Source organism: Lynx canadensis, chromosome C1, assembly GCF_007474595.2.
Source record: "Lynx canadensis isolate LIC74 chromosome C1, mLynCan4.pri.v2, whole genome shotgun sequence".
Classification (NCBI taxonomy): Eukaryota; Metazoa; Chordata; class Mammalia; order Carnivora; family Felidae; genus Lynx; species Lynx canadensis.
The window spans coordinates 50,835,219-50,862,057 of record NC_044310.1 but is presented as its reverse complement, the minus strand read 5'-3'; the positions used below and the strand labels follow the sequence as shown (position 1 = coordinate 50,862,057).

The window sequence follows — 26,839 nt, the reverse complement described above, 5'->3', positions numbered from 1 at the left end:
AAGCAATTTATTAAGAGGTTGCAGGCAGTGCATGGAAATTCCTATGTTACACTAATGAGATTCTTTGGTAAATGAGCCACTTTGTCATCACTTTAGTTTGTTTTTATCCTTTGAAGCATTTTCTTTCATCAACATTTACACACAGATTTCTTTTTTTAACCATACTGTTTCACCTCATTTTACAGAGGTCGATTTATGTGTTATTGCTCAGAGGTGTAACTAAAAAATACCATATTTCATCTGATCAAAGACGCCATCAATTGTAAGACATACCATTATTTTATATGCCTTTAAGAAAGAAGAAAAAAAACATATTAAAGCACAACAGCCATCAGTGGAAAGATGAGTGCTAACTACAGAGATATTAAAATGTGGGCCCCAAAAAACGTGCGTCTTAGAATTGATGAAATAATGTGTTGATTTGATCTGGAGTCACTTCACCTTGAGTAGAAGCAATACTGAGGAAGGAAATTCACTTTGTCATTTAAATTTTGTTGGCAGAAGGGATAAAGAGACTGAGAGAACATGAAATTTACTTTGACCTCCTGTACTGACAGTTTGATAATTCGTGTTTAATGAAGACTACATATGCTTCCTTTTATGTAGTAGGTAGGCTTGTGAAAAGTTCTATGTGAATCAGATTTTACCTGAAAAAAAGCCAGGAAGAATTTATTGCTGTTGTTTTAAATCTTTCTGGGAAGGAAAGAATTCTATAAACTGTGCCCTACTTTATGTTGACGAGGTAAAGCAAGGTATTAATCAGGTTTATTTTAAGCTAGGTATATTTGTACAGTTGTCTGCTTTGCCTCTCACTTTGAGGTCAGATTTATGTTGGTTCAACAGCGTAGGCTTTCTCTGGTTTTGTACTACAGTCCTTATTTGGGGACCCAAATAGAAAACCTTGGGAATAAACGTTACTGCTATGTTTTCTTTCATTTCTGAGTTAGTCCCCACCTTTTGCTTTTCTTCAGATGAAGCCAGTACTTGTACATCTACCTTAATTCTCCAGATTAAATGCATATGATCTTATTAATATCTAATATATAATTCCTCATTTTTTGTGGCTCAGTGAAGAGATCTAGAAAGAGACTTGCCATGGTTAATCTGTGAGTGGTACAGTTCCTTAGGGATTTCCTAACATGAAATGAAATTAGCTGAAAAGTAGGCATGAGAAAAGACACATTGAAACCTCTGAGCAGTTTATTACTAGTCTGCTTGATGCTAAATCGACCCCTGAAAGGTATAATTTTCACTGGTTATGACATTAATACCATTCTGTCATCATGTTGATTGCATGGTAAAAGTCACACAGACTTTTTTTTTTGTTTATATTCTTGTCACTGCCTTTCACTGGACTTTTAGCTTTGTAGCTTCTAAAATTGTTGCACGTTTGTTTTTTGCTTTTTCCCTTGTAAAACTTAAATGGATGCTTGCATTTTAAAAATGTGTTTGCTGCCATTTGCTGCTTATTTGTTTTGAAATTTCCCTAATTAAAATGCTTTCTGTTTTCTCTTCTCTCTTGCCCCTGGTTGCTGACCCTACTCCCTACTTTTACTATTGTCTATTGTGGTAAGTTCCTATCTTGTGAATATTTTTCTTTTTGACTCTGGGAAAACTTCAGTGATTTCATTTTTTTCTGAAAGCTATGTTTCCTAGCTAATATCCTAGTATTCTCAAAGAACTCTAACTGGTTTAATATCCAGTAAGGATGACTTATACATTGTAGAAAGGCTCTTTGAATTGGTAACTCACTACCTGACTTATAGCCCACTACCTAGGCTTATATATTAGTGTGTTTCATTTTTCATTATGCTGTTTGATTTGGTACAAATTATTTGAGTTGGCAAAGCTTTTGAGGGATGTGTGTGTGTATGTGTGTGTGCTCGCGCGTGTGCGTATGTCTGTGTGTAAAAGAGAACTCTAAAACTTGATACTTAACAGTTTGGTAAAGTGTTTAATCATGCAAAATAACAAATCATGAACTCTTCATAAATCATGGTGGCTGTTATCTGCTCTGGCAGTTTCAGTACCTTAATGGCTACGTAGTATTCACTTTTTCCCAAGCCCATTTATTTTTCTTAAAATAATAGGAAATAAAATGTTTTTTTTTTTAATTTTTTTTTTAACGTTTATTTATTTTTGAGACAGAGAGAGGCAGAGCATGAACGGGGGAGGGTCAGAGAGAGAGGGAAACACAGAATCGGAAGCAGGCTCCAGGCTCTGGGCCATCATCAACCCAGAGACTGACGCGGGGCTCGAACTCACGGACCGTGAGATCGTGACCTGAGCTGAAGTCGGACGCTTAACTGACTGAGCCACCCAGGCGCCCCAATAAAATGTTTTTTAATCATTTCTTTCTTATGACTACATTTTAAAAATATTTTTAGGAAAAGAAATACTGAATTTCTATATGGAAATTCTTATACTGATTTCATATTTTGTGTGTGTGTTTCATTTCTAAAAGATGTATTTATCCATATGTGCAACAGTGATCAATTTCAGAAGTAGATTAATGCAAGTTTGAATTTTTCAGAATAATCAATCCCCAAACATTGGTTATAGTCATATGACACTTTTCTCAATTTTTTTCTTTTTAATTTTTTAATGTTTATTTATTTTTGAGAGAGACACAGAACATGAGCGGGGGAGGGGCAGAGAGAGAGGCAGACACAGAACCTGAAGCAGGCTTCAGGCTCTGAGCTGTCAAAACAGAGCCCAACGTGGGGCTCGAATGAACCCATGAACCATTAGATCATGACCTAAGCTGAGGTCGGACACTTAACCTACTGAGCCACCCAGGCACCCCTCAATTTTTTTTCTTAAAAGATAACATTTTTCTTTAAAGGGAATATCACCACCCTAGTAGGTATATCTTATATTCTCCAGAAAGGCTAGAGAAGGTGGGCTTATTAGCTTTGTGAAGCCAAACTCTTCCTGCTGGACCACTAAAGAAAAGTGGGGCACCCTAACTTTTGAGATTGAAGCACGGAAAAGGGCTATGTCTTACCTCTTGTCATTTGGCTGGATAGACATGAATATGAGGCAGTGTTAGGTTTTTATATGCTCAGAAATATTGGCTATAGTTCTGGTGCAGTGGTTTCTGTTGAATTTTTATATGCTTTATGCCATGCTAAAGCTAAGTGAGATAAATTAACTTATCTAAGCAAGTAAAGGTAGAGCAGAATTGGAAACTGCAATATAATGGAGGTGGGGGTAGTCTCTGAAAGAAGGGAATGAAGAAAATTCCAAGAGCATAGTCTTTACCTCTGGAATGTTAAGTCAGATATTAAGAAAGTTAAGGAAAACATAATAGGTAGGAAGAATCTTATCTTCAGGAGGAGATGCCTTTTGGGTAGTTAGTGACTCCCTGATAATTGGTACAGACCCATGACTGAGCACCTGACAGTGCTGTACTGCTGATTGTGTTCTGCCCTTATTCTACTCTTCAGGAGAAAAAGAAAGATATGGACAGCAAACATGTAATGTGTAGATGATATTAGATGTGATTTCTTTTTCCCGGACTGGCCATGTAATGGTAAAAACTGAACTTCTGATAAGAATTGTAGTAGGATATATCTTAGAATATGTTCAGTAGGTGAATCACCAACCTGGTTATCATATTAGAGTATGGAAGGAAGGAAATGCAAGCATGCAAAAACAACTATGGTAGAGGACAGTGTTGTAACATAGAGAAAGACAAACCATAGGATGGGAGGTATCCAGTAATTCTCAAAAGGCTTACTGAAGGAAATTGTCAAAAATTACCAAGGAAAACATAAGAGAAGTGGAAGATGGCTTAGAGATCATACTGATGTCCTAGTGTTTGTGTATCAGTATATAGGGCATAGGGATTTTTATAGCTTATTTTTTTTAATGTTTTTATTTATTTTTGAGAGAGGGAGGTAAGTGCAAGCAGAGGAGGGGTGGAGAGAGAGGAGACACAGAATCTAAAGCAGGCTCCAGGCTCTGAGCTATCAGCACAGAGCCCAACATGGGGCTTGGACCCGCGAATGGTGAGATCATGACCTGAGCCGAAGTCAGACGCCCAGTAACAGTGTGACCTTGGGCAAATTACTTTTCCTCCTCTATAAAATGAGAGTGAAAAAATGATACCTATCTCATAATTGTGATAAGAATTAACAATGATGCATGTAAAGGGGATAGCCAGTGTATAGCACATAGTAAGTCATTTAAAAACATTAGAGATTATTTTTATTGTTGTTACTATAACATCATCATCATCATCATCATCATCACCGCTACTTATGTTAACACATTTTGGCTAATGAAGTCTAAGAGGTGTTATGTTCCCAAGCTGACATCTATGGCTAAATAAACTGATAAAAAATGTTTGTGCTCTATAAGAGAAATAGATCTGGTAGACGAGGAGGGACAGAAATTACCACTGTATGAAATAGTGGTATGCTTTTCTGGAAATCAATTACCTTGAAGAAAGTGTAGCAGAAAACAGTTGCGTGAGGATAAAAGTTTTAGTAGTGATATTATTATAGAAGTACACAACCAACTCAATAGAATGTTCTTGCTAAATAAAGATAACAAAAGTAGAAAAGATTTGAAATCCATTTGTCATAAGACATCTCAGCCATTAGAGACATGGATAGATGAGTAGATGGATTTCCTTGTCTGGGACATGGTTTCATCCCATGAGATTGTGGAACCAATAAGTAGAACTGCCAAGGAAGAATTAAGTTGGAGTGTGGAAATGATAGGAATCTCAGAAAGAATTCATGGCCGTAAGGAAAAGTAATGCTAGAAAAAAGAGAGGCAAGGCGATAGGAAAGTGGAAAACCAGTGTCATCCTGTGGTCCAGAACTGAGGAGGAAATAAAATGAAGTGAGGTTTTTCCTGAGGAGGAAACTATATGTATAATTATGCTTTCATGAACATGTAGAGTCAATGGTTTTACACTAGGGAACTCTTTGTAAATTGAAGCTAAATTTCCTCAAACTCTTAGTCTTCCTTCTGCTGCTGTTCCCTCTCCAATGCCAGTGCACACACATTCATTCTCAGTTCCAGTAACTCCTTAGAGTTAACTCTGATCTACTCCATTCTACCTCTTGCACACTCCCCTTCAACTGCATTAGCCACCTTCCTGTTCCTCAAACATACTGGGTAGGCTTCTGCCTGGAATGCTTTTCCCCACAGGTCCACATAAATCACTCTCACACCTCCGTCACATCTTTGCTCACATGTCCCCTTTTGGTGAGACCCACCCTGACCACACTCTTTGTCTCTTCTGTTCACTGATTTCTCACAAACATCTAGAACAGTTTGCTGACATATAGTAGGCACTAAATAAATATGTGAATGGATGAGTGGTTTCCCTCACATTCTGTTTTGTGCCTTTCTACGACTTTTCTTTCTTTCTCTCTCTGCTTTCTCTCTCTTCTTTCCTTCCTTCCCACATCCACTTAGCCATTCTTTTGAGTTGTAGAACCCTGTGTGTCACCTCTTTTGAGATCTGACTCCAGCAGGATTAATCTTTCCTTTCTCAGTACCACTTTTTATTACAGCACATGACCATTTTTACTGTAATTATTTTAGTATATCCTTTACTTTCTCGAGAGGCCAATTCTTTTTCTTTTTATTTTCATATTACTGAGTATGAATAGTGTCTAACACATTATCAGCACTCAATACTTTTTTTCCTTGATCTGAATGTCAGTATGAGAAAGTAAATAAGAAGTTTAAGCCTACTAACTAGTTACAAGCTGCATTAATAAAATTCAAGTTTATATGGAGGGAGTCAGCCCACTAATCCCTGCACTGATCAGATCACATCAGCAATATTGTGTCTATTTCTGGGATTCCACACGTTGAAAGGTGGCGTTGAAAACTGATAAAATGTAAACAGGATAGTAATTTCTATCATATAAAGATGATTGACAACTGGAAAGTTTAGCTAAGGGAAACAAGGCCTAATAGCAGTCTTCACATATTTAAAAAGCCACAATATTAAAGATTTGAAATAGTGGTTGAAGTTGGAAACCTCTGAGAGGAATAGAGCCAGAATAAGAAAACGTTAGTATTTGTGGTTTTTCTTTATTTAATTAATTTTTTAAATGTTTACTTATTTTTGAGAGGGAGAGGCAGCAAGCTAGGCAGGGGCAGAGAGAGAGGGAGACACAGAATCTGAAGCAGGCTCCAAGCTCTGAGCTGTCAGCACAGAGCCCAATGTGGGGCTCGAACTCATGAACAACGAGATCATGACCTGAGCCGAAGTTGGACGCGTAACCGACTGAGCCACCCAGGCGCCCCTAGTATTTGTGGTTTTTAAAAAGTAGTAATGTATATCTACACATGTGTATGACATTTTTGAAACCTATCACAAATCGTTGATTTTCTCAAATGCCATTTTCACTTTCCATGCAGTGCCTTCATTCCTTATGTCAAAATTTGCTGTTATATTATTTTATTGACTTATTGATGGTTTTAATCAGAATTTAATACCTTTTTGTATGCAGAGATTTAATTTGCTATAGAGCTTAATTTTTATGCCTATTAAATTTTGAAATAACTGAAAAAATTTTTATTTTTAAAATTTTTATTGCGGGAGAGAGAGAGAGAGAGAGAGAGTGGGGGAGGGGGACAGAGGGAGAGAGAGATGTGAGGCTTGATCCCACAACTCTGGGATCAGGACCTGAGCCAAAAACAAGAATCGGATGCTCAACTGACAGAGCAACCCAGGCACCACCTGAAAAGAAACTTTAAATTAAAAGCCTCAAGTTTCTTTAGTGCCAAAGACATTTTTTTTCTTCAAAACTGTATTTCTTCTGGGTAAAAATGTGGGGATATTTTTAGTCACTGTACTTTTTTTTTTTTTTTTTTGGTATTAAGGATCAGAGTTTTGCTTAATTTTCTGTTTAATTTGTGACTTATTTTACATATCCTTTTGCCTTCCAGTAAGAACTCAATATAGGAAAAATAAGTATAAGACAGATTAGGCTTAAAGAGAATTCAGAGGTTTCTGAATACTTATGTGTGGCTCTGTATATAGGCACTACCATAAAATCCTTCTGAAATATCGTTGTAAATAAACTGTAAAGACTGCATAGAAAGCTTCCAAATATTTTATCTTTATTGAAGGAATTTGTTTTCAAATGCACTGTGTAAGAGTTCAGATGATCTTAGTGTACTTTGTACTTGAATGTGTGGTTAATGCATGCAGTAGGTGGTTTGGGGACTTTAGAATAACCAACTCATGTCAAATTTTTCTCTTTTTATCTTTCATTCATGAATTTTCCCCTTTGTATTCCATTTTTAGTTACTCTTCCACGTATAAATATTTTTATTGGCAGAGGGATTCCCCATTGTAAATTTTTTATGTCAGGGCTTCCTGATGGTCTTGACATTTACTGTCTCCTCTGTGCCAGGTGCTATATACCCGGCTTTTAACTTTCATGATCTCATTTATTACATTTGTAAAGGGATTATATATAAAGGTAAATGCTAACTAAAAATATCAGTGTTATTTTTAAATTTAACTTTATTTAGTATGCTGTAATTTCAGAATAATTAAGACACAGTTCATGGTATCCCAAGCATCTTTTCTTACAGTAAGGAAAATAATTTATCTCAGTTGCGTAGGGACTTAAAAACACAGACCAATTTGAGGTGGTCACTTGGTACAAACTGTGAAAAACCTATACCATATGTGAGTCACTTGATAAAAGTCCTAATTGCATAACATTATTTGTTAGAAAAAATGAAAAAGAAAGATTATTTACTTCCTTTTAACTTCATTTGAGAAATAAAATATTGTAATTTTAAATTAAATATTTTTGCAGTTTTTGAGAATTTTATACCGTAGTAGCAATCTAAACATAATGTAAAAAACAAAAAAACTTTGTATTAAGGTTTCTTTGTTTTCCTACACCTAGGATGGTAAGCGGATGTTTGGCACCTATTTTCGTGTTGGTTTTTATGGAACCAAGTTCGGGGATTTGGATGAACAGGAATTTGTCTACAAGGAGCCTGCAATAACCAAACTTGCGGAGATCTCTCACAGATTGGAGGTGAATGCTGCAGTAGTTTATAAATGCCATCTTTAATTTGTATTTTCTATGATGAATAGACTGTCAGATCCAGATCTAATCATTTAATAAGCCAGATCATGCCAAACTACTCCTTTACAGAATAAAGATTTTTTGATAGGTACAGTAATATGCTTTCTAATCCTTCAAATCTTTTATGGCAACAGTAAAATAATATTAACTGCTTCTTTTTGAGGCTCTATTTTCACATCTGTCTTAGAAGGCCCTACACCCTTCAGAATTACTGTGATTTACAGAGAAATGTGTATAGTATTATCTGCACTTTGTAGAAAAAGACATAAGCAGTTACGTAGCAACTAATAATAGAATTGGAATTAGAACCTCAAGAAATTTCTGACCCAAGTGCATTATCTCTTTGGCCTGATTCCCAGGGAGATTCCTTTAGGACTTAAAAGCCTGAAATCACACCCTGAAAACACTTCTTAGAACCCCTTAACCTTCTTTTTCACTCCTTGTTCATTTTCACCAAGATGATAAATTTTCATATTAAGAGGTTTACCAATCTTCTCTGCTGTAGTTACTCTTTCCAACCTTTCTTTATTCTTTTTACTCAAAAGGCAGTCCAGGACTAGAAAGCACCGGCATCATCTAGGAGATTGTTTGAAATGTAGAATCTCAGACCCTACCCCAGACCTTCTGAACTCATTCATATGTGGAATTTAAGAAACAAAAAAGATGAAGATAGGGGAAGGGGGGGGGGGGAAAGAGAGGTGGGGGGAGGCAAACCATAAGAGACATTAACTGTAGAGAACAAACTGAGAGTGGATGGGTGATGGTAGGGCACTTGTGGGGCGCTTGGGTGGCTCAGTAGGTTGAGCCATCCGACTTCAGGTCAGGCCATGATCTCGCGGTTTATGAGTTCGAGCCCCACATCGAGCTCTGCGCCGACAGCTCAGAACCTGCAGTCTGCTTCAGATTTTGTGTCTCCCTCTCTCTCTCTGCTCCTCCCAACTTGTGCTCTATCTCTCTAAAGTAAATAATAAAACATTAAAAAGGGGGGGGGGGCACTTGTGTTAAGCACCAGGTATTATATGTAAGTGATGAATCACTGAATTCTACTCCTGAAACCAATATTACCCTATATGTTAACTAATGAGAATTGAAATAAAAACTTGGAACAAAAGAAAAAAATTCATCATTTTTAACAAGATCCCTGGGTTATTTCTATTCACATAATAGTTGGAGAAGCGATCTTCTGGGGCTTGTTTTTATTCTCAGCTGATGTTAATTTCTTGACTGTTACATGCTTGTGTTCACCTTCCATAAGTTGGCTTAAAGTGTGACTTTTTATTTTTTAAGAGCTAAATAAGTCTTGGGAAATGCTGACATGGTGTCTTCCAAATTTACTCAATCATAAAACTTATCTTTGAGGGAAGAGCAGGGGTTCTCCTTTGAAGATTCGGATTTAATTTTTCCTATTGAATATCTCCATCCATTGCCCATGCTGCTACTCAGTGTTAAATGGCAAAGTTACTACATTCTTGACTGGGCTGACTTCAAAATCTAAACCAGTATAAAACTTTCAACAGATCAATGCCTTTATTTGAAAATTCTGGAATATTAAATCATTCATAAAATGAATGCTGGTTCATTGACCCATATCTGTAAGAAGTCAGGCCACATCAAACTCAATAGTAAGATTCTATACATCAAAGATACTGAGTTTCTTTTGTTTCTGCTTTCTGTTCCCTTTTTGTTTTTCTTGAGGACCTCTTATGGAATCCAGTATTTTTATTGGAGAAAATTGTTATTTTATTTTGTGTTAAAGTGAGTGATGGGAATAAAATCAGATTAATAGGCTAAATATAATTTTTGTGAACCTAAATAATTATTTTGTAATTATTCGGATGGTTGTACAAGAACTTAGCCTCATTTTGGTCAGAAGTCTCCCTGAGAGGCTTTCTCTACTCTCTAATGTTAACTTCATGTAAAAGGTTTCTTTTTCTTTATTGTAGGGATTTTATGGAGAAAGATTTGGAGAGGATGTGGTTGAAGTAATCAAGGACTCTAATCCTGTAGACAAGTGTAAATTAGATCCTAACAAGGTATGGTTAATTAGACCAGAATGTACATACGTATATCTCTGAGACTGGTTTTGAGGGAGAAGGACTAAATGATGACTTAACAGTGAGAAAATGAAGGGCTTTTTTTCTTTCCTAGGCATACATTCAGATTACCTATGTGGAGCCATACTTTGACACATATGAGATGAAGGACAGAATCACCTATTTTGACAAAAATTATAATCTTCGCCGTTTCATGTACTGTACGCCCTTCACTTTAGATGGCCGTGCCCATGGGGAACTTCATGAACAATTCAAACGGAAGACCATTCTGACCACTTCTCATGCCTTTCCTTATATTAAAACAAGGGTCAATGTCACTCACAAGGAGGAGGTAAGTCCCCAAACAGGGAACTAGGATTAAAGAAACCAATACATTGGAGCCATGTGAGAACAGTGTGGATGTAGCATTATGTACTGCCCCTCATGTGTAAACGTACTAGAAGTTTACCCATTTTTGAGTCATTAATTTCAGCTTCTTTTCTTGGTCCCTAGTTTACCCTTGGTTTATGCTTTAAAAGGTTGGCTTTTTTTTTTTTTTTTAAGGCATCCAAAGTTTGGAATTATGTTATTGGACAATAATTTATACTTAGTCTCCACTTTTTAAAAAATTGATTATATATAAAGCTCATTAAATACTTTTCAGTCAGGACACTGACCTAATGTTATTTCATCCAGATCATCTTAACCCCAATTGAAGTTGCTATTGAAGATATGCAGAAAAAGACTCAGGAGTTGGCATTTGCAACACATCAGGATCCAGCGGACCCCAAAATGCTTCAGATGGTGCTCCAGGGGTCTGTAGGCACAACAGTGAATCAGGTTAGTGCTTTTTGCTAGTACTCTGTAAATTCCGTCATAAATGGAATTGGGAATGATGTCATGATTACATTTCACAGAGATCACAGGTAAGTGTCAGATCAGGCAGAAAAAGATTTGTGTTAGAAGTGGTTTGCAGAAGTCACAAAGGATAAATGAAGATAGACTGAAAAACAAAAATCTTTTTAGTATGATCTGTCACTAAGGTTTTCATGCCTCCTCCTGTACTGCCTGTATTTGTCTACCCATCTGTTCTCAAACATTCTATTAAGAAGGAATTGATTCACTTAAAATGGCCTTTCCTTTAAAATCTTGTACTAAATGAATGTGATCTAAAAAGGCCTCATTTTCAGAGCTACATACATACATGCGAATGCCTGCCCCCTTAGTACTCCCTGGTGTGTCTTCTCCACATCTCCTTCACAGTGAGTCATGAGCAGGAAATAAATAATGTGGATTCGCTTTGAAAGTTTTAATAACTATGTACGTATTATTGTTGTTTTGTCATATGCAGATTAGAAGCCATCCCCATTATCTCCTTGTGATGGGTTCATTCAGCTTCTCTTGCTGATGATTAGGGAATATTCCAGGGTAAGGTAAAATCCAGAAAGGCTTCAAGTAAGATTTCATATTATGTATCTTATATTTTAACCAAAAAGTGCCCTGTCAATACTGATACTGCCCTATCGATACCGATTGACTTCAATACTGAAGTAAATATTTTAACACTTTTACCCCTAAAAACATACATGATTTGGGGGTTTTACTTCCAAAAGGTAGAACAGTCACAAAAGGTCATCTCCAACAGCTGACTGCATCCAGGATAAATTATGGAATATAAAAAGTACAAAGCACAATGCTTCTATGAATACGATAGTCCTTGAACTCCTGTTTTCTTTGAAAAATGCACTAATTTAATTGCAGTACTTAAAAATATAAGATTTGGCATTAAGAGAAGCTGAAAATCAATTGCCAGGATCTATCTGTGAGAAGTTTTAATATAGGCATAGACGTACATGCATTAAGCTTAAGTGGAACCATCTCATTGCTAAGAAAAAATCATTTGGGTAAATTCTACCTCTGATTTTAGAGAAGACCAAAACACACTTGTTTTATGTTCTTATTTTACAGGGGCCTTTGGAAGTTGCCCAGGTTTTTCTATCTGAAATACCCAGTGATCCAAAACTCTTCAGACATCATAATAAACTACGACTGTGCTTCAAAGATTTTACTAAAAGGTACTCAAGACTTCCTACATAAAGATCCTCACATTTGAGAATGTCCAAACCACAGAATGGTATAAGGTCCTTAAGGGAAGGGACTATTCAAAAGAGAGAATCTAGGAAAGCATCTCACAGTGAGAAACAGTTTGTGCATTACTTCCTGTTCCTTCCGGGCCTCTACGTATCCCCCACTATGTATCCAATACTCTGTAATGCCATATTTTTTATTTTAAAGATTAGAAGAGCCCAGACTCAAATTTTTTTTTAACTTGAAACTGTTATAGACCATTTAACTATTTAACCTGAGAGTCATTATTTATGGTGAACCTTCAGTGGGAAAGTTTTGGTTTCCCTTCACTCAGGAAACACAGAAGCAACAAACTTGGAAGCAAAAAATTTATGCTCAGATCTTGTCTTTGTAATCGTGTGTCCTATTCCAGGTCACTTAATCTCTATCATCCTTTATTTTCTAGTATATAAAGTAAGGATAATAATATCTGCTTGTGCAAGTTAAGTGAAATAATATATGGGTGTGTCGGGGTCCCCAAGACCACCCCCAGTTTTAACGATTTGCTAGGAGGACTGACAGGACTCAGCATATAGATGTAGTCATGGCTATGATTTGTTGCTGTGAGAAGGGACAAAGTAAACCCTTCAAAGGGAAAACACAGTGAAGTCTTGGGGAATCCAGCTGTAGGCTCCACAATGCTCTCTTAGGGGATTTGCACAGGAGCTCCTGACGCCTCCAGCACTGAGCTGGGATAGCATGTGTGAAATGTTGTCTACCCAGGAAGCTCAGTAGAGACTCAGTGCCAAGACTGTTGCTGGAGGCTGGTCACATAGACACCTTCTCCCTGGTATCTACCAGAATTCCAGACTCACAGAATGAAAGCAGGTATTCAGCATAAGCCATAATGTTTGTGTAAATAGTTTAGGCACATTGAGCCGCTCTTATCTTCTGGGAATGATTACCTCCCAAAGTCCAAATTCCAAGACACTAACCAAGCGCCATCCTTGCAAACAGGCCTTCGAAGGATAGCAGTCTCCGGCCTACAGTTAACTCTTTTCTGCACAAATAATATTTGGCACATAATAAATAGGTGTTTAGTAAATATTAAATTTTGAAACAGTAGGAAAAACAGTCATTTATCAACTTGATACTGGTTCCTGCTTTACTAACACTGAAAGCAAAATAGAGAGAATGATTAATTTTACATGGTCATGCCAGGGAAGATTGCACACAGGAGTCGACATTTGATGTGGACCTTGGAAGGAAGAATATTAGTTTTCAGACAGATACAGGGAGAAAGCGTATACTAAATAGAAGAGAAAAAAAGAAAAACCAGCATGAGCAAAGTTCAGAGTCTCTTCAGAGAAAGGTGAATAGTTTAATGAAGCTGGAACCATAAAATCTGTGAAGAGAGGCAGTCGAATACTGGGTAAGTGGACTGGGATTAGATTGTAAGAGCCTAGCGTACCATTAAGTAAATGACTATCACCTAATAAAGTAGCATCAGAACCCAGTCTTTGACTCCCTGTTGTGCTTTCTCTTATCAAATCATTCATTGAACAGCTTTATCAGGGGTAGAGATAATTTTATATCAGTTTTCTCATCAGAAAATTATGAGGAATGCTAACATAATCAAGTATTTTAAGACGGAATTTCCCATGTTCTCATTGCAATAGCTATCATGAATTCCTATCAGTCTCTCCTGCCTGAACATGGTGAATATCTTTTAAAAGACTTCAAAAAGCTTCACTGGAAGTCTGAGATTCCATAATCTGATTAGTGGCCTAGACCCCTTCTAGGTTTGATTTTAGGAAGCAGCAGGAAACAGCTCCAAGTATATGAAGTAAATGAACTGTGGTAGTGAAAGAAGGAAATCTGCTTTATACCTGTAAAATTGACTAATAGCTGGCATTAGTTTTATTATTAGGAAAGTTTCAAATAACAACCAAAAACACCCTGCTATCTGTCAGCCAGATGGTCTTGGAACAATACGTACTTCTTTAGTTTATACACATTTAATTATAGACAGATACGGCTTTTCTTGCCGTTATTTGGAATTTTTACATGATTACATTCATATATATCCTCCTCTGTGCATATTGATGATAAGGTAATGAACTTTTGTAGTGCACAGGTCTCCTTAAGTGTTACCAACTGTAGAGAAGGTTTTCTTCATTTTAAATGACAAAAAGGCAGAAACACCAAACAAACTATAAAATATAAATCTTATCAAGAAAATTAGACTTTTTTATTATTTATTATTTTATTAAAGTCATGCTACCTTTTGTGTTACCTTTAATTTTTATATCAGTATGCATATATATATATATATATATATAAAAATTCACATACATAGAATTTTTTGTTTTTCAGTTAAAGTTAAAACTTTCTAATGGTTACTTTATTTCATCAAATGTTTGAATTTAAGTTGAATTTAAGCGTGATGTAGTTATCCAGTGTGTTGCATTTTTTAAAATATTTTTTATTATAGTCGACACAATGTTTCGTTAGTTTCAGGTATACAACATGGTGATTTCCTATACCTTATGCTGTGTTCTCTACAAGTGTAGCTACCGTCTGTCACCATACAATGCTGTTACAGTATCATTGACTATGTTCTCTATGCCATTCTCTGTGCCTTTTGTGCCTGTGGCATATTCATTCCGTATCTGGAAGCCTGTACCTCATACTCTCCTTCACCTGTTTTGCCCATCTTCCTACTGCACTTAGATCTGATTCTGCTCTTTTGTTGTTGTTGTTCATTTGTTTTTTAGATTCGACATGTAAGTGAAGTCATATCATTGTCTTTCTTTGTATGACTTATTTCACCTAGCATAATATCTCTGAGTCCATCCATGTTGTCACAGATGGCAAGATCACATGCTTTTCATGGCTGTGTAATGTTCCATTGTTTGTAAATACCATATCTTCCTTATCCATTCATCTATCAGTGGACACTTAGGTTGCTTCCATATCTTGGCTAATGTAAATAATGCTGCAATAAACATAGGGGTGTATATATCTTTTTAAATTAAATGTTTTCATTTACTTTGGGTAAATACCCAGTAGTGGGATTATTGGATCAAATGGTATTTCTGTTTTTAATTTTCTGAGGAGCCTCCATACTATTTTAAGCATGAAATGACTAAGCCAAAGTACACGAACATTTTTACGAGCCCTTAATACATCATGCATTGCAAAAAGTTTCTAAGTATCAAACAGTGCCAAGTATGCAAGTGTACTAATCTCAGCACACCTTGCTTTAAGTAATGCCATTTAGGTAGGGTATCTCTTGTTAATCAGTTTAAATGGTACTTTCGTTTGCATTCTTTTATTCCTAAAACCAGTGAACACTTTTGCATGTGTTTACTTCTTATATTTTGGGATTTATATTTTAAAACTAATTTTCATTAAATCTTAAATGGATTTAATATAATATTTATAACACTTGTTATTAAAGAACAGGGAGAAAAAAAAATCATGTTCCTACCCACCCTGCTTAAGAAATAACATTATCATTGCTTTGAGATCACCTCCTCATATGTTCTTTTCTGATAGCATCTCTACTTTCCTTTAGAGGTAACCACTATCATGAATTTCATATTTATTATTTCCTTTATTGTCTTTATGGTTTCTCATAAATTAATGTATCCTTTAATAATACACTTTCATTTTGCATATTTTTATATAAATGGACAGTGAATATAATTTTTCTGTGACTTGCTGTTTTCAAAGTTTGTGAGATACACCTAAATTTACTTTATTTTTATATATTACACTGTGTGAATATACCACGATTTATTCATTTTTGTGTTGGTGTATATTTGGTAGTTACCTGTGTTTTTGTTTTGTTTTTGTTACAAAGAGTAATATTCAAATATCCTTCTTTTTCTGAATTGACAACAGATTTTCTAGGAGTTATATACCTAAGAGTAGTGTTGTTGGTTCATAGGTTCAACCTCAACCAGATAATGCCACTTTTTTCCAAAGTGTGTAAGCCATTACACATAAAGGAGCCAGAAAAAGAACAAAGCCCCAAACCAGCAGAAGGAAGGAAATAATAAAGATTAGAGCAGAGATAAATGATATAGAAACTAAAAAAAAAAAAACAACAAAAAAACAATAGAATAGTCAGGGAAAGCAGGAGCTAGTTCTTTGAAAAGATCAACAGAATTGATAAACTTCTAACCAGACTCATAGAGAGAGAGAGAGCGCACGTGCAGGAACTTGAATAAGCAAAATCACAAATGAAAGAGGATAAATAACAACCAACACCACAGAAGTATAAACAATACTTCTCTGCTCATGTGCTTTCTCTCTCTGTCAAAACAAAACAACAACAAAATTGCAGGAGAATACTACAAAAAATTATATGCCAACAAATTGGACAACATAGAAGAAATAAATTCCTAGAAACCTATAAACTACCAAAACTGAAGCAAGAAGAAATAGAAAATTTGAATAGACTGGTTACCAGCAACGAAATTGAATCCATAATCAAAAAACTCCCAACAAACAAAAGCCTAGGATTGGACAGCTTCACGGGCGAATTCTACCAAACATTTAATACCTATTCTTCTCAAACAATTCCAAAAACTAGAAGAGGAAGGAAAACTTCCAAATTCATTCTATGAGGCCAATATTACCCTGATACCAAATCCAGATAAAGACACCACAAAAAAAGAGAACTACAAGCCAGTATCTCTGATGAACATAGATGCAAAAATCCTCAACAAAATACTAGCAAAATGAATCCAACAATATGTTTTAAAAAGTCATTCACTGCAATCAAGTGGGATTTATTCCTGGGGTGCAAAGTTGGCTCACTATTCACAAGTCAATCAACATGATACATCACATCAATAAGGAAAAGGATAAAAACCATATCATCATTTCATAGATGGCAGAGGGGGGGTGCCTGGGCGGCTCAGCTGGTTAAGTATCCAACTTCGGCTCAGGTCATGAATTCGCATTTTGTGAGTTCGAGCCCCACATCAGGCTCTGTGCTGACAGTTCAGAGCCTGGAGCCTGTTTCAGATTCTGTATCTCCTTCTCACTCTGCCCCTCACCTGCTCTCTCTCTCTCTCTCTCAAAAAAAAATAAATAAATAAAAATAAACATTAACAAAATAAAAAAAATAGATGGCAGAGAAAGTATTTAACAAAGTACAACATCCATTCATGATAAAAACTTTCTACAAGGTAGGTCTAGAGGGAATGAACATAACATAATAAAGGCCGTATATGAAAAACCCACAGCATACATCATACTCAATGGGGATAAACTGGAGAGCTTTTCATCTAAGATCAGGAACAAGACAAGGATGTCCACTCTCTATTCAACATAGTACTGGAAGTCCTAGCCATAGCATTCTGACAACAGAAAGAAATAAAAGGCATCCAAATTGGCAAGGGAGAAGTAAATCTTTTACTATTTGCAGATGACATAATACTATATATAGAAAATCCTAAAGACTCCACCAAAAAACTACTAGAACTGATAATTCAGTAAAGTTGTAGGGTAAGAAATCAATGGACAGAAATCTCTTGCATTTTTATACATTAATAATGAAGCAGCAGAAAGAGAAATTGAGAAAGCAATCCCATTCACAGTTGCACCCAAAATAATAAAATACTTAGGAATAAACCAAAGAGTTGAAAGACCTGTACTCTGAAAACTATAAAATACTGGGGCAACTGGGTGTCTCTGTCCATTAAGTGTCCAACTCTTGATTTCAGCTCTTGTCTCAGTTCATGGGATCAAGCCCCTCATCAGGCTCTCCACCGGCAGCACGGGGCTTGCTTGGGATTCTCTCTCTCTTCCTTTCTGTCTGCCCCTCCCCTGCTTGTGTGTGCTGTCTCTCAAAATAAGCATTTTTTAAAAATCTGTAAAACAGTGATGAAAGAAATTGAAGATGACATAAAGAAATGGAAAGATGGAATGCTCATGGATTGGAAGAACAAAATTGCTACCCAAAGCATTCTACAGATTTAATGCAATCTCTGTCAAAATACCAACGTTTTTCTTTCTTTTTTACGGTGTTTTTATTTAAGTAATCTCTGTACCCAGCATAGGGCGTGAACTCACGATCTCAAGATCAAGAGTTGCTCACTCTTCCAACTGAGCCAGCCAGGCGCCTTGCCAACAGCATTTTCTTTTATAAATTTTTTTTTTAACGTTTATTTATTTTTGAGACAGGGAGAGAGAGAGCATGAACAGGGGAGGGTCAGAGAGAGGGAGACACAGAATCTGAAACAGGCTCCAGGCTCTGAGCTGTCAGCACAGAGCCCGACGCGGGGCTAGAACTCACGGACCGCGAGATCATGACCTGAGCCGAAGTCGGCCGCCTAACCGACACTGCCACCCAGGCGCCCCAACCAACAGCATTTTCCTCAGAACTTTAGAACAAATAATTCTAAAATCTGTATGGAACCATGAAAGACCTGAAATAGTCAAAGCAATCTTGAAAAAGAAAAAACTGGAGGTATCACAATTCCAGACTTAAGTTATATTACAAAGCTCTAGTAATCAGAACAGAATGCGACTGGCACAAAAGTAAACACATAGATCAACGGAACAGAATAGAAAACCCAGAATAAATTCACAATTATATGGTCAATTAATCTTTGACAAAGGAGGAAAGGATATGCAATGGGAAAGTCTCTTTAACAAATGGTGTTGGGATAATTGGACAGCTACATGTGAAAGAATGAAACTAGACCACTTTTTTCACCATACACAAAAATAAACTCAAAATGGACTAAAGGCCTAAATGTGAGACCTGAAACCATATAAATCCTAGAAGAGAGTACAGGCAGTGATTTCTTTGACATCGGTCATAGCAGCATTTTTCTACATATGTCTCCTGAAGCAAGGGGAATAAAAGCAAAAGTAAGCTACTGGGACTACATTAAAATTAAAAGCTTCTGCACAGTGAAGGAGACAATCAACAAAAACTAATAGGCAACCTACGAATGGGAGAAGATATTTGCAAGTGACATATCTGATAAAGGGTTAGTATCTAAAATGTATAAAGAGCTAATAAAACTCAGTACCCCAAAAAGCAAATCCAATTTAAAAATGGACAGAACACATAAACAGACATTTCACCAAAGAAGACCTCCAGATGGCCAACTGACACATGAAAAGATGTTGATCATCACTTACCATCAGGGAAATGCAAATCAAAACTACAATGAGGTATCACTTTACACCTTTCAGAATGGAAAAAAAAAAAATGGCATTGGCCATGATGTGGAAAAAAGGGAACTCTCGCACAATCTGGGACTACAAACTGGTGCAACCATTGTGGAAAACAGTATGGAGATTCCTCAAAAAATTAAAAGTAGAACTACCTTAAGGTCTAATAATTGCACTACTGGGTATTTACCCCGAAGATACAAAAACACTGATTCAAAGAGATACATTTTTATTGCAGCATTATTCACAATAGCCAAATTATGGAAGCGGCCCAAGTGTCCATCGATATAAGTGGATAAACAAGACATGGTGTATACATACAATGGAGTATTTTACAATGGAGTAAAAAAGAAAGCTTGCCACTTACAACACAAATGGAGCTAGAGATATAATGCCGAGTGAAAATAAGTCAGAAAGACAAATACATGTGATTTCACTCATGTGGGATTTAAGGAACAAAACAAATGAGCAAAAGGGAAAAAAAAGATAGGCAGACCAAAAATCAGACTCTTAATAATAAAGAACCAACTGATGGCTACCAGAGGGGAGGAGGATTAAACAGTACATTTACCATGATCAGCACTGAGTAATGTTTAGACTATGTCCAATCACTATGTTGTACACTTGAGACTAATAGAACACTGTATGTTAACTACACTGGAATTAAATCAAAAACTTTTTTTTTTTTTTTTTTTTTTTTTTTTTTTTTTTTTTTTTTTTTTTTTTTTAAATTTTTTTTTTCAACGTTTATTTATTTTTGGGACAGAGAGAGACAGAGCATGAACGGGGGAGGGGCAGAGAGAGAGGGAGACACAGAATCGGAAACAGGCTCCAGGCTCCGAGCCGTCAGCCCAGAGCCTGACGCGGGGCTCGAACTCGCGGACCGCGACATCGTGACCTGGCTGAAGTCGGACGCTTAACCGACTGCGCCACCCAGGCGCCCCTAAAATCAAAAACTTTTAACAACTTAAAAAATAAAAACAAAGTAAGCCAAAATTAAATCTCACCAGTAGCGTTTGAGCGTTCCTGTTGCTATATAACTTCACCGCTACTTACTGTCTGGCAGTTTGACTTTTACCAATTTAGTGTGAAATAATATGTGATTATGGATTAAATTTGCACTTCTCTTTTTCAAAGAGGTTGAATATCTTGTTGTGTGTTTGTTAGCCATTTCCCTTTCCTGTCTGTAAAGTTACATGTTCCATTTTCCTATTGGATTCTTTTCCTTACTGATTTCTGAGTATTTATATAATCTGGATATATAATATTTTATCATTTGTTAAATATCACAAATATCTTCTCTGAATTTAGGGTTTAGCACCCCCTTTTTTAAAAAATAAACATTAGTTCTTAAATTTAATGTAGCTAAAGGATTCAGTCTTTTTCTTATGACTGTTGCTTGTTGTGTCTTAAGAAATTACGTTTCCACTGAGTCCATAGTATTCTGTATTAACTTCTAAAACCCAATTTAATGGGATCTCTAAAACTCAATATAGGTTAAACAAAGGGGAAGAAAGCAAAAAAGACTTTTTACTTTTTAAAAAAAAATCCACTTGCGGTTGAGTTTTGAGTATGGTTCATGGTGGGATTAGTTTGATTTTTGTCCATAATAATTGATAATTCTCAATACCACTTATTAAATATGGCATGAATTGGGGTCAGATTTCTTTTCCATATGGATACCTAGTTGACACAGCACCACTATTTCAAAGATTGCCCTTTCTCTCCTGCTTTGCGGTATTATCATAAATTAGGTGATCATTTTGGTGTGCACTTTATTATCTTACACAGTTTTGTTTCTGTCTCCTTGAGCCAGTATCATGCTGTCTTAATTACTGCAGCTTTGCGATAAACTTTGATATCTGGCAGAGCAGTTTCTCTCATTTTTTGTTCAAGGACTATTTTTGGCTCTTTTCCTTTTGATGTAGATTAGAGAATCAAATTATCATTCCCACTATCACCCTCTCCCCCCAAACTAATAATCTGAGTCTGTAGATAAGTTGACAGAGTTGAACTTCTTTATTATAACCGGACTCTTTCCAGTCCATAAATATGATATAGTTCTCTTTTGTTTTCTTAATATTTTAATTTTCTGTAGAGGCCTTCTGTATCTTGTTTTATTTCTTGGTATTTCACACTTTTATGCTTTTGTGAATGGTATCGTTAGAATTATATTATGTTTGCTGGTATACAGAGTGCAGTTGAATTTTATAGTTTTACATGAGGATATTGCCAAACTCACTTGTTAATTCTAAAAAGAATCTTTTTTTCTCTTTTCACAGTAATGTTTAGGACCTCCAGTACTATGTTGAATAGTATCACTTTCCTGTTCCTGATCTAAAAGGAAAGAATGTTCACCATCGAGTATAGTGTTTTCTTCAAGTTTTTTTTTTGTAGATACTTAGGTTAAAGAAGTTCCCACCTATTTGTTATGCTGCATTTTCATCATGACAAACTTAAAATTTTTATCAAAGGAGTGTAGGGAGCTCGGATGTGTGACATATTAGAAGAATAGTTCCCTGTTGTCTTGTTCAGGAGTTTTGCAGCTGTGTTTATGGGTGAGATTACACTTTTTCCTTTAGAGTCCCAATTAGGTTTTGATATCCCAGCCTTGAAACGGGAGTTGGAAACTCTTCTCAGAAATAACGTCTTTTCCCCCTCTCTACTGTAGAATAATTGTTACAGTGGAATGTCTATCCTTAGGATGTTTAGTAGAATTTGCAGGTTGTTTTCTATGTGGGCGGATTGTGAGTTGACTTTGAGTTTGTTCTGGGTTTGTTGTTTTTTGTTTTTTTGGTTTTTTTTGAGTTTCTTAACTCTTCCCTTTTAGCCTTTTTTAAAAAAATATATAAGCATTTGAAACTACACATTCTCCTCTGAAACATCACTTAGCTACAATTCTGCCAGTATTGATATGTGTACATTGTTTAACATCCTACTATATTGATATGTTAGGGTCCAGATACGTTTTCTTAAATATCTAAAATAAACTGGACAAAGGATTATTATCAAGAACTATTCATTTAAGAAAGTTATTTGAATACTGTCAAACCACGGTGCCAGAAGCCATTGTTGCTACATAAATGAGGGGGGTTGAATCCCTTAAAGAGCTTTTAGTCTAGCGGTGATGTGGAGAAAAATGACTTAAGATTTAACATTAAGAAATATATAATTTTCAATTAAATGAAAACTGAATGGTAGAGTTTAAAAGAACTCACGTTGATACTCCTAAAATCATTGTTGCACTGTATGCTAACTAATTTGGATGTAAATTAAAAAAATAAAATGGTAAGAAAAAAAAAAGAACTCTAGTTGATCATCTGTTCCCTGCCTTAAACCCAAAGCAAGAGAGGATATTTAATATTCAACTGAAAAACTGACCTCATCATGGCGAATATGTATAATAGCATCAAGCCCTCAAACTATGCCAGAAGAAATCTTTTGATAACACACTGTTTTTCCTAGGTGTGAGGATGCATTAAGAAAAAATAAGAGCTTAATTGGGCCAGATCAAAAGGAGTATCAAAGGGAACTGGAGAGAAACTATCATCGCCTTAAAGAGGCCTTACAGCCTCTGATAAACCGAAAGATCCCTCAGTTATACAAGGCAGTATTACCTGTCACCTGCCACAGGTATGCTTATTTATTTTCTATTATTTTGGATATCTTCAGGAAAATGAAATCTGCTTGAATTGTTTTAATAATAATGAATTAGTGTAACTTTATTACATGGTTTCAGATATTGTCTCTTGAGACCTAACAAGTTAAAGTAGCCTATTGTGAATAACCCTCATAATAGAAGTCAGTTCTGTAATTTGAGAATAATAAAGTTGTGTTAGGCACACATACTAACCAAGATACAACATCCAAGTCTGACCTCCTAAGACTATTTCTTTTAAAGTCCTGTTACACTTTGTTATTTTTATGGGAGAATTAAGTAGAATGTGCCAGGAACTGGGTAATTAATTTTCCTCAGCCCTAACAGTAAATAGTATACAGTATGTTCTTCTAGGTTATATTAGAACTGGTGACCTGGGGCACCTGGGTGGCTCAGTTGGTTAAGCATCTGACTTCAGCTCAAGTCATGATCTCATGGTTCATGAGTTCGAGCCCTGTGTCAGGCTCTGTGCTGACAGTTCAGAGCCTGGAGCCTACTTCAGGTTCTGTCTCTGTCTCTGCCCTCACCCGCTCATGCTTTCTCTCTCTCTCTCTCTCTCTCTCTCTCTCTCTCTCAAAAATAAATTTAAAAAATTATCTTTAAAACAGGTGACCCCATGGAATATTGAGAGGGTTTCAGTATTTTTCTCCACAAATTGTGACAAATAAAATAATACCTACCTTTAAGAGGTTGTTAATGGAAATTAAATTTTAGGCATGTAGTGCTTTAACATTTTACTTTTTTAGCACCTGAATTCTGGACATGGCATGTTAACTGTCCTTGTTTTGCCTTTTGAAATCCAAATATACATACAACCATTGAATTATTGTGGCATCAGTACTTGACCACCCTTTTCTTTGAACTGATAACAGTAAAGCTCTTAAACTGTACTTAGTTAATAAATTAATATCTGGAAGGCCTCTGAAGTTGCTTATGTGAAAACAATGTTTTGGTATAAATATATACAGCTAAGTCAAACTGGCTATTTGATCATCTGGGAATTTGTCCCTGTTCTTCAGTGATCTAATATATTTTTACATCTAGACCTCTGGAAAAAAAAATCAAAGAATGTCTACTAAGTGCCTGCATGTCATGTCCCTGACATGGAGCATTGTTGTAGCTCTACAATAACAGAGGAAGACGGCGGGGGTGGGGGTGGGGGTGTCTTTTTAAAGTTTTTATTTATTTGAGAGAGAGAGAGAAAGAAAGCGTGGGAGGGCCGGGGAGGGGATGGGGGACAGAGGATCCAAAGCCGGCCTTCTTAAAATCCTTTCTCTGGCAAAATATATTTTGCATCCACCATCTTATACTGATCTGTTTCCTCTTGAAATTCTTAGTGGGAAGCAACACCAGTCCCCTTTACTTTGTGCTCCCCCCAGCCCCCAGCCCCCATCTTTTTGGAATTGTTGCCTTCTTGTTGCCTCGACCCACGTCAACTATTCTTAAACTCCTCGGTCTAAGGTCCTGGGAAGAGGGTGCTGGGTCCCTCACATAGTCATGCCATTTGCTAAGGCTAGTCTTGATTTCTTCAGATCTGTAGCCCATTTCAGTGGAAACATTGTGTCCTTTCTATCTGAAGGAGCTTTCCCCTTCACACCATAATCCTGAGTTTTGCCTTCCTCTGCCATCTATTATGGTCAGTCCCCCAAGCTTTTTTAAATGTTTGCAGGCAGTTTTGCGGGGGCGGGGGGGGGGGACGCTTTTTGGGGATGCTGGTGTGGTGAGCAGTGTCTAGCTTTCAAGACTGCTATTTTCCACAGAACCAAACAACCAAGCTTTGAGATTCAAAGCTGAACATGATCTTTTTGTACCTGCCCTCTTCTTTCATGGAGATCATAAGCCTCAGGGTAAACCCTGATGGCAGGAAGGATAAACAAAAGAAACCAGTTTCAGATAAAATACATTAAGAGGTATTGAAGAATATTCTCTTCACTCTTAATTTCTTCAGAACTTAGAAAATAGCATTTCCATAGAACTTGAATTTATTTTGCTGATTAACAGAATCTGGAACATTATTGTGCAGTAGGCTTAAAAGATATTAAGATAGTGGTTCCCAAAGTGTGATCTAGAACACAAAGAAGGGGGTGGGTTCCTGAGATGCTTTGAGGTTCCTAAATCAAAACTAATTTCATATTAGTAACAAATACTTTTTTCACTCTCATTCTTTCATGAGTATAGTGGAGTTTTCCAGAGACTACATGCAATGTGATATTGTAAAAGATTGAATGCAGAAGCAGATATGAAAATCTAGCCTTTTAATAAGCCAGACATTAGAAGAATGCCATTCTTCTTTCTTACATTATTTTTAATAAACAATGCTATTTATAGTAACATGTAATGGGTTATCTTGTAATAATTTAAAATTTTCTTAATTTTAATTTCTAATACAGTAAATATCAATTTAGAACCCACATAAACAACCCTCGATTTTTAAGTGTAAAGACCTAAAAACCCAGAAGTTTAAGAACCACTGAATTCTTGGAATTTAACATTTTAAATAAGAAACACCTGCCCTTTTTCCCTTTTAATAATCCCAAATCTTTTTCTGAAATCTCTCCCATTAGTTCCTGTCTTATCACAATATCTAATACACTTATTGGAAAAACGAATAAAGATCAGTGGATTTGGCAAAGTGGTTACTGTAATATACTTTGCAGCAGTGTTTATAAATTAGAATATATAAGGCAGAAATGTATAGGATGAACACGTAACTTGAAAGTTAACTTTGATGACAAGGGCACCTGGATGGCTCAGTCAGTTAAGTGTCTGACTTCGGCTCAGGTCTTAGGGTTGGTGGGCTGGAACCCCACAGGGGGCTGACAGCTCAAAGCCTGGAGACTGCTTCGGATTCTGTGTGTCTCTCTCTGTCCCTCCCTCACTTGTGCTGTCTCTCTCAAAAATAAACATTAAAAAAAAAAAAAAAAAAAAAAAAAAAAAAAACCTTGGCCAAAAAAAACATTTTTAAGTTTTGGATGATAAAACTTTGCGGTAACTCTGGCAGAAAGAAGTACCATAAAGCATATTTTAAAGGAATATACTAAAATCGTTTACTTGTATCCTTTCATTTTCTCTCCAGAGATTCCTTCAGTCGGATGAGCCTGCGCAAAATGGATCTTTGAAATAAATGCACTTGTCTTACTCATTTGAAAAGAGCCATGTATTCAACATTGAGTGTGGAAAGAAGTTAAGATCTACTGAAAGACAAGACTTGGGACTTGGAAATTCTAGCATTAATTTACTACTCATTGAAGAATGCAGTGGCCAAAACATTATCAAATGTAGATCACTGAAGTTTGAGAATCATGGCCATGGTTTCTCATGTTCTGGTAATATGCTGTTATCTTTTTTTAAAGACTCAAAAGTAATGACTCACTATACATTTACTATTATTTATACCATAGCTAATGTTAAATTTATTTACTTTAAGTTTGTATTTTTTAATTTATATTATTACCATTTATAGATTCATTTTGGAACCATTTTAAATGTAGTAATGCTTATTTTAAAGGTACTATTAAATATGTGAACGTTTACACTAATTTTACTGAGACTTCAAAAATTTTTGTTGACAAAAGCAGAGAATCTTGAGTTGATACAAGAACTTGTTCCAAAACTAGCAAAGTAAAAATGAAATGAAATTGACCTTTTATAGGCCAAAGAGCCCCAAGTTAAATAAATGGATGGGTAGAGACACATATTGATAAGTGGTTTGTGAAATTTTAAAACTGGTTTCTAAGTTATTTTCCATTTAGATACTCAAAAAAGGGATTTAGAACAAATTGCAGAAATAA

General features: G+C 36.0%; 1 protein-coding gene across 8 annotated transcripts in view; it reads left to right on the top strand.

The window, feature by feature from the left end:
- Positions 1-26,587, top strand: part of DOCK7 (dedicator of cytokinesis 7) — a 226,890-nt gene extending 200,303 nt beyond the window's left edge. For 4 of the 8 annotated variants that reach the window (XM_030324340.2, XM_030324338.1, XM_030324334.1 and 1 more), the window contains 7 exons: positions 7,902-8,036; positions 10,031-10,120; positions 10,236-10,472; positions 10,817-10,960; positions 12,089-12,195; positions 22,856-23,023; positions 26,125-26,587. In XM_030324340.2, coding sequence (XP_030180200.1) covers positions 7,902-8,036; positions 10,031-10,120; positions 10,236-10,472; positions 10,817-10,960; positions 12,089-12,195; positions 22,856-23,023; positions 26,125-26,167 — 924 coding nt within the window. In that variant the 3' untranslated portion in view covers positions 26,168-26,587. The remainder of the gene's footprint in view (positions 1-7,901; positions 8,037-10,030; positions 10,121-10,235; positions 10,473-10,816; positions 10,961-12,088; positions 12,196-22,855; positions 23,024-26,124) is intronic. The other 4 variants (XM_030324339.1, XM_030324336.1, XM_030324333.1 and 1 more) reach the window with 1 other exon arrangement.
- Positions 26,588-26,839: the final 252 nt, after the last annotated feature.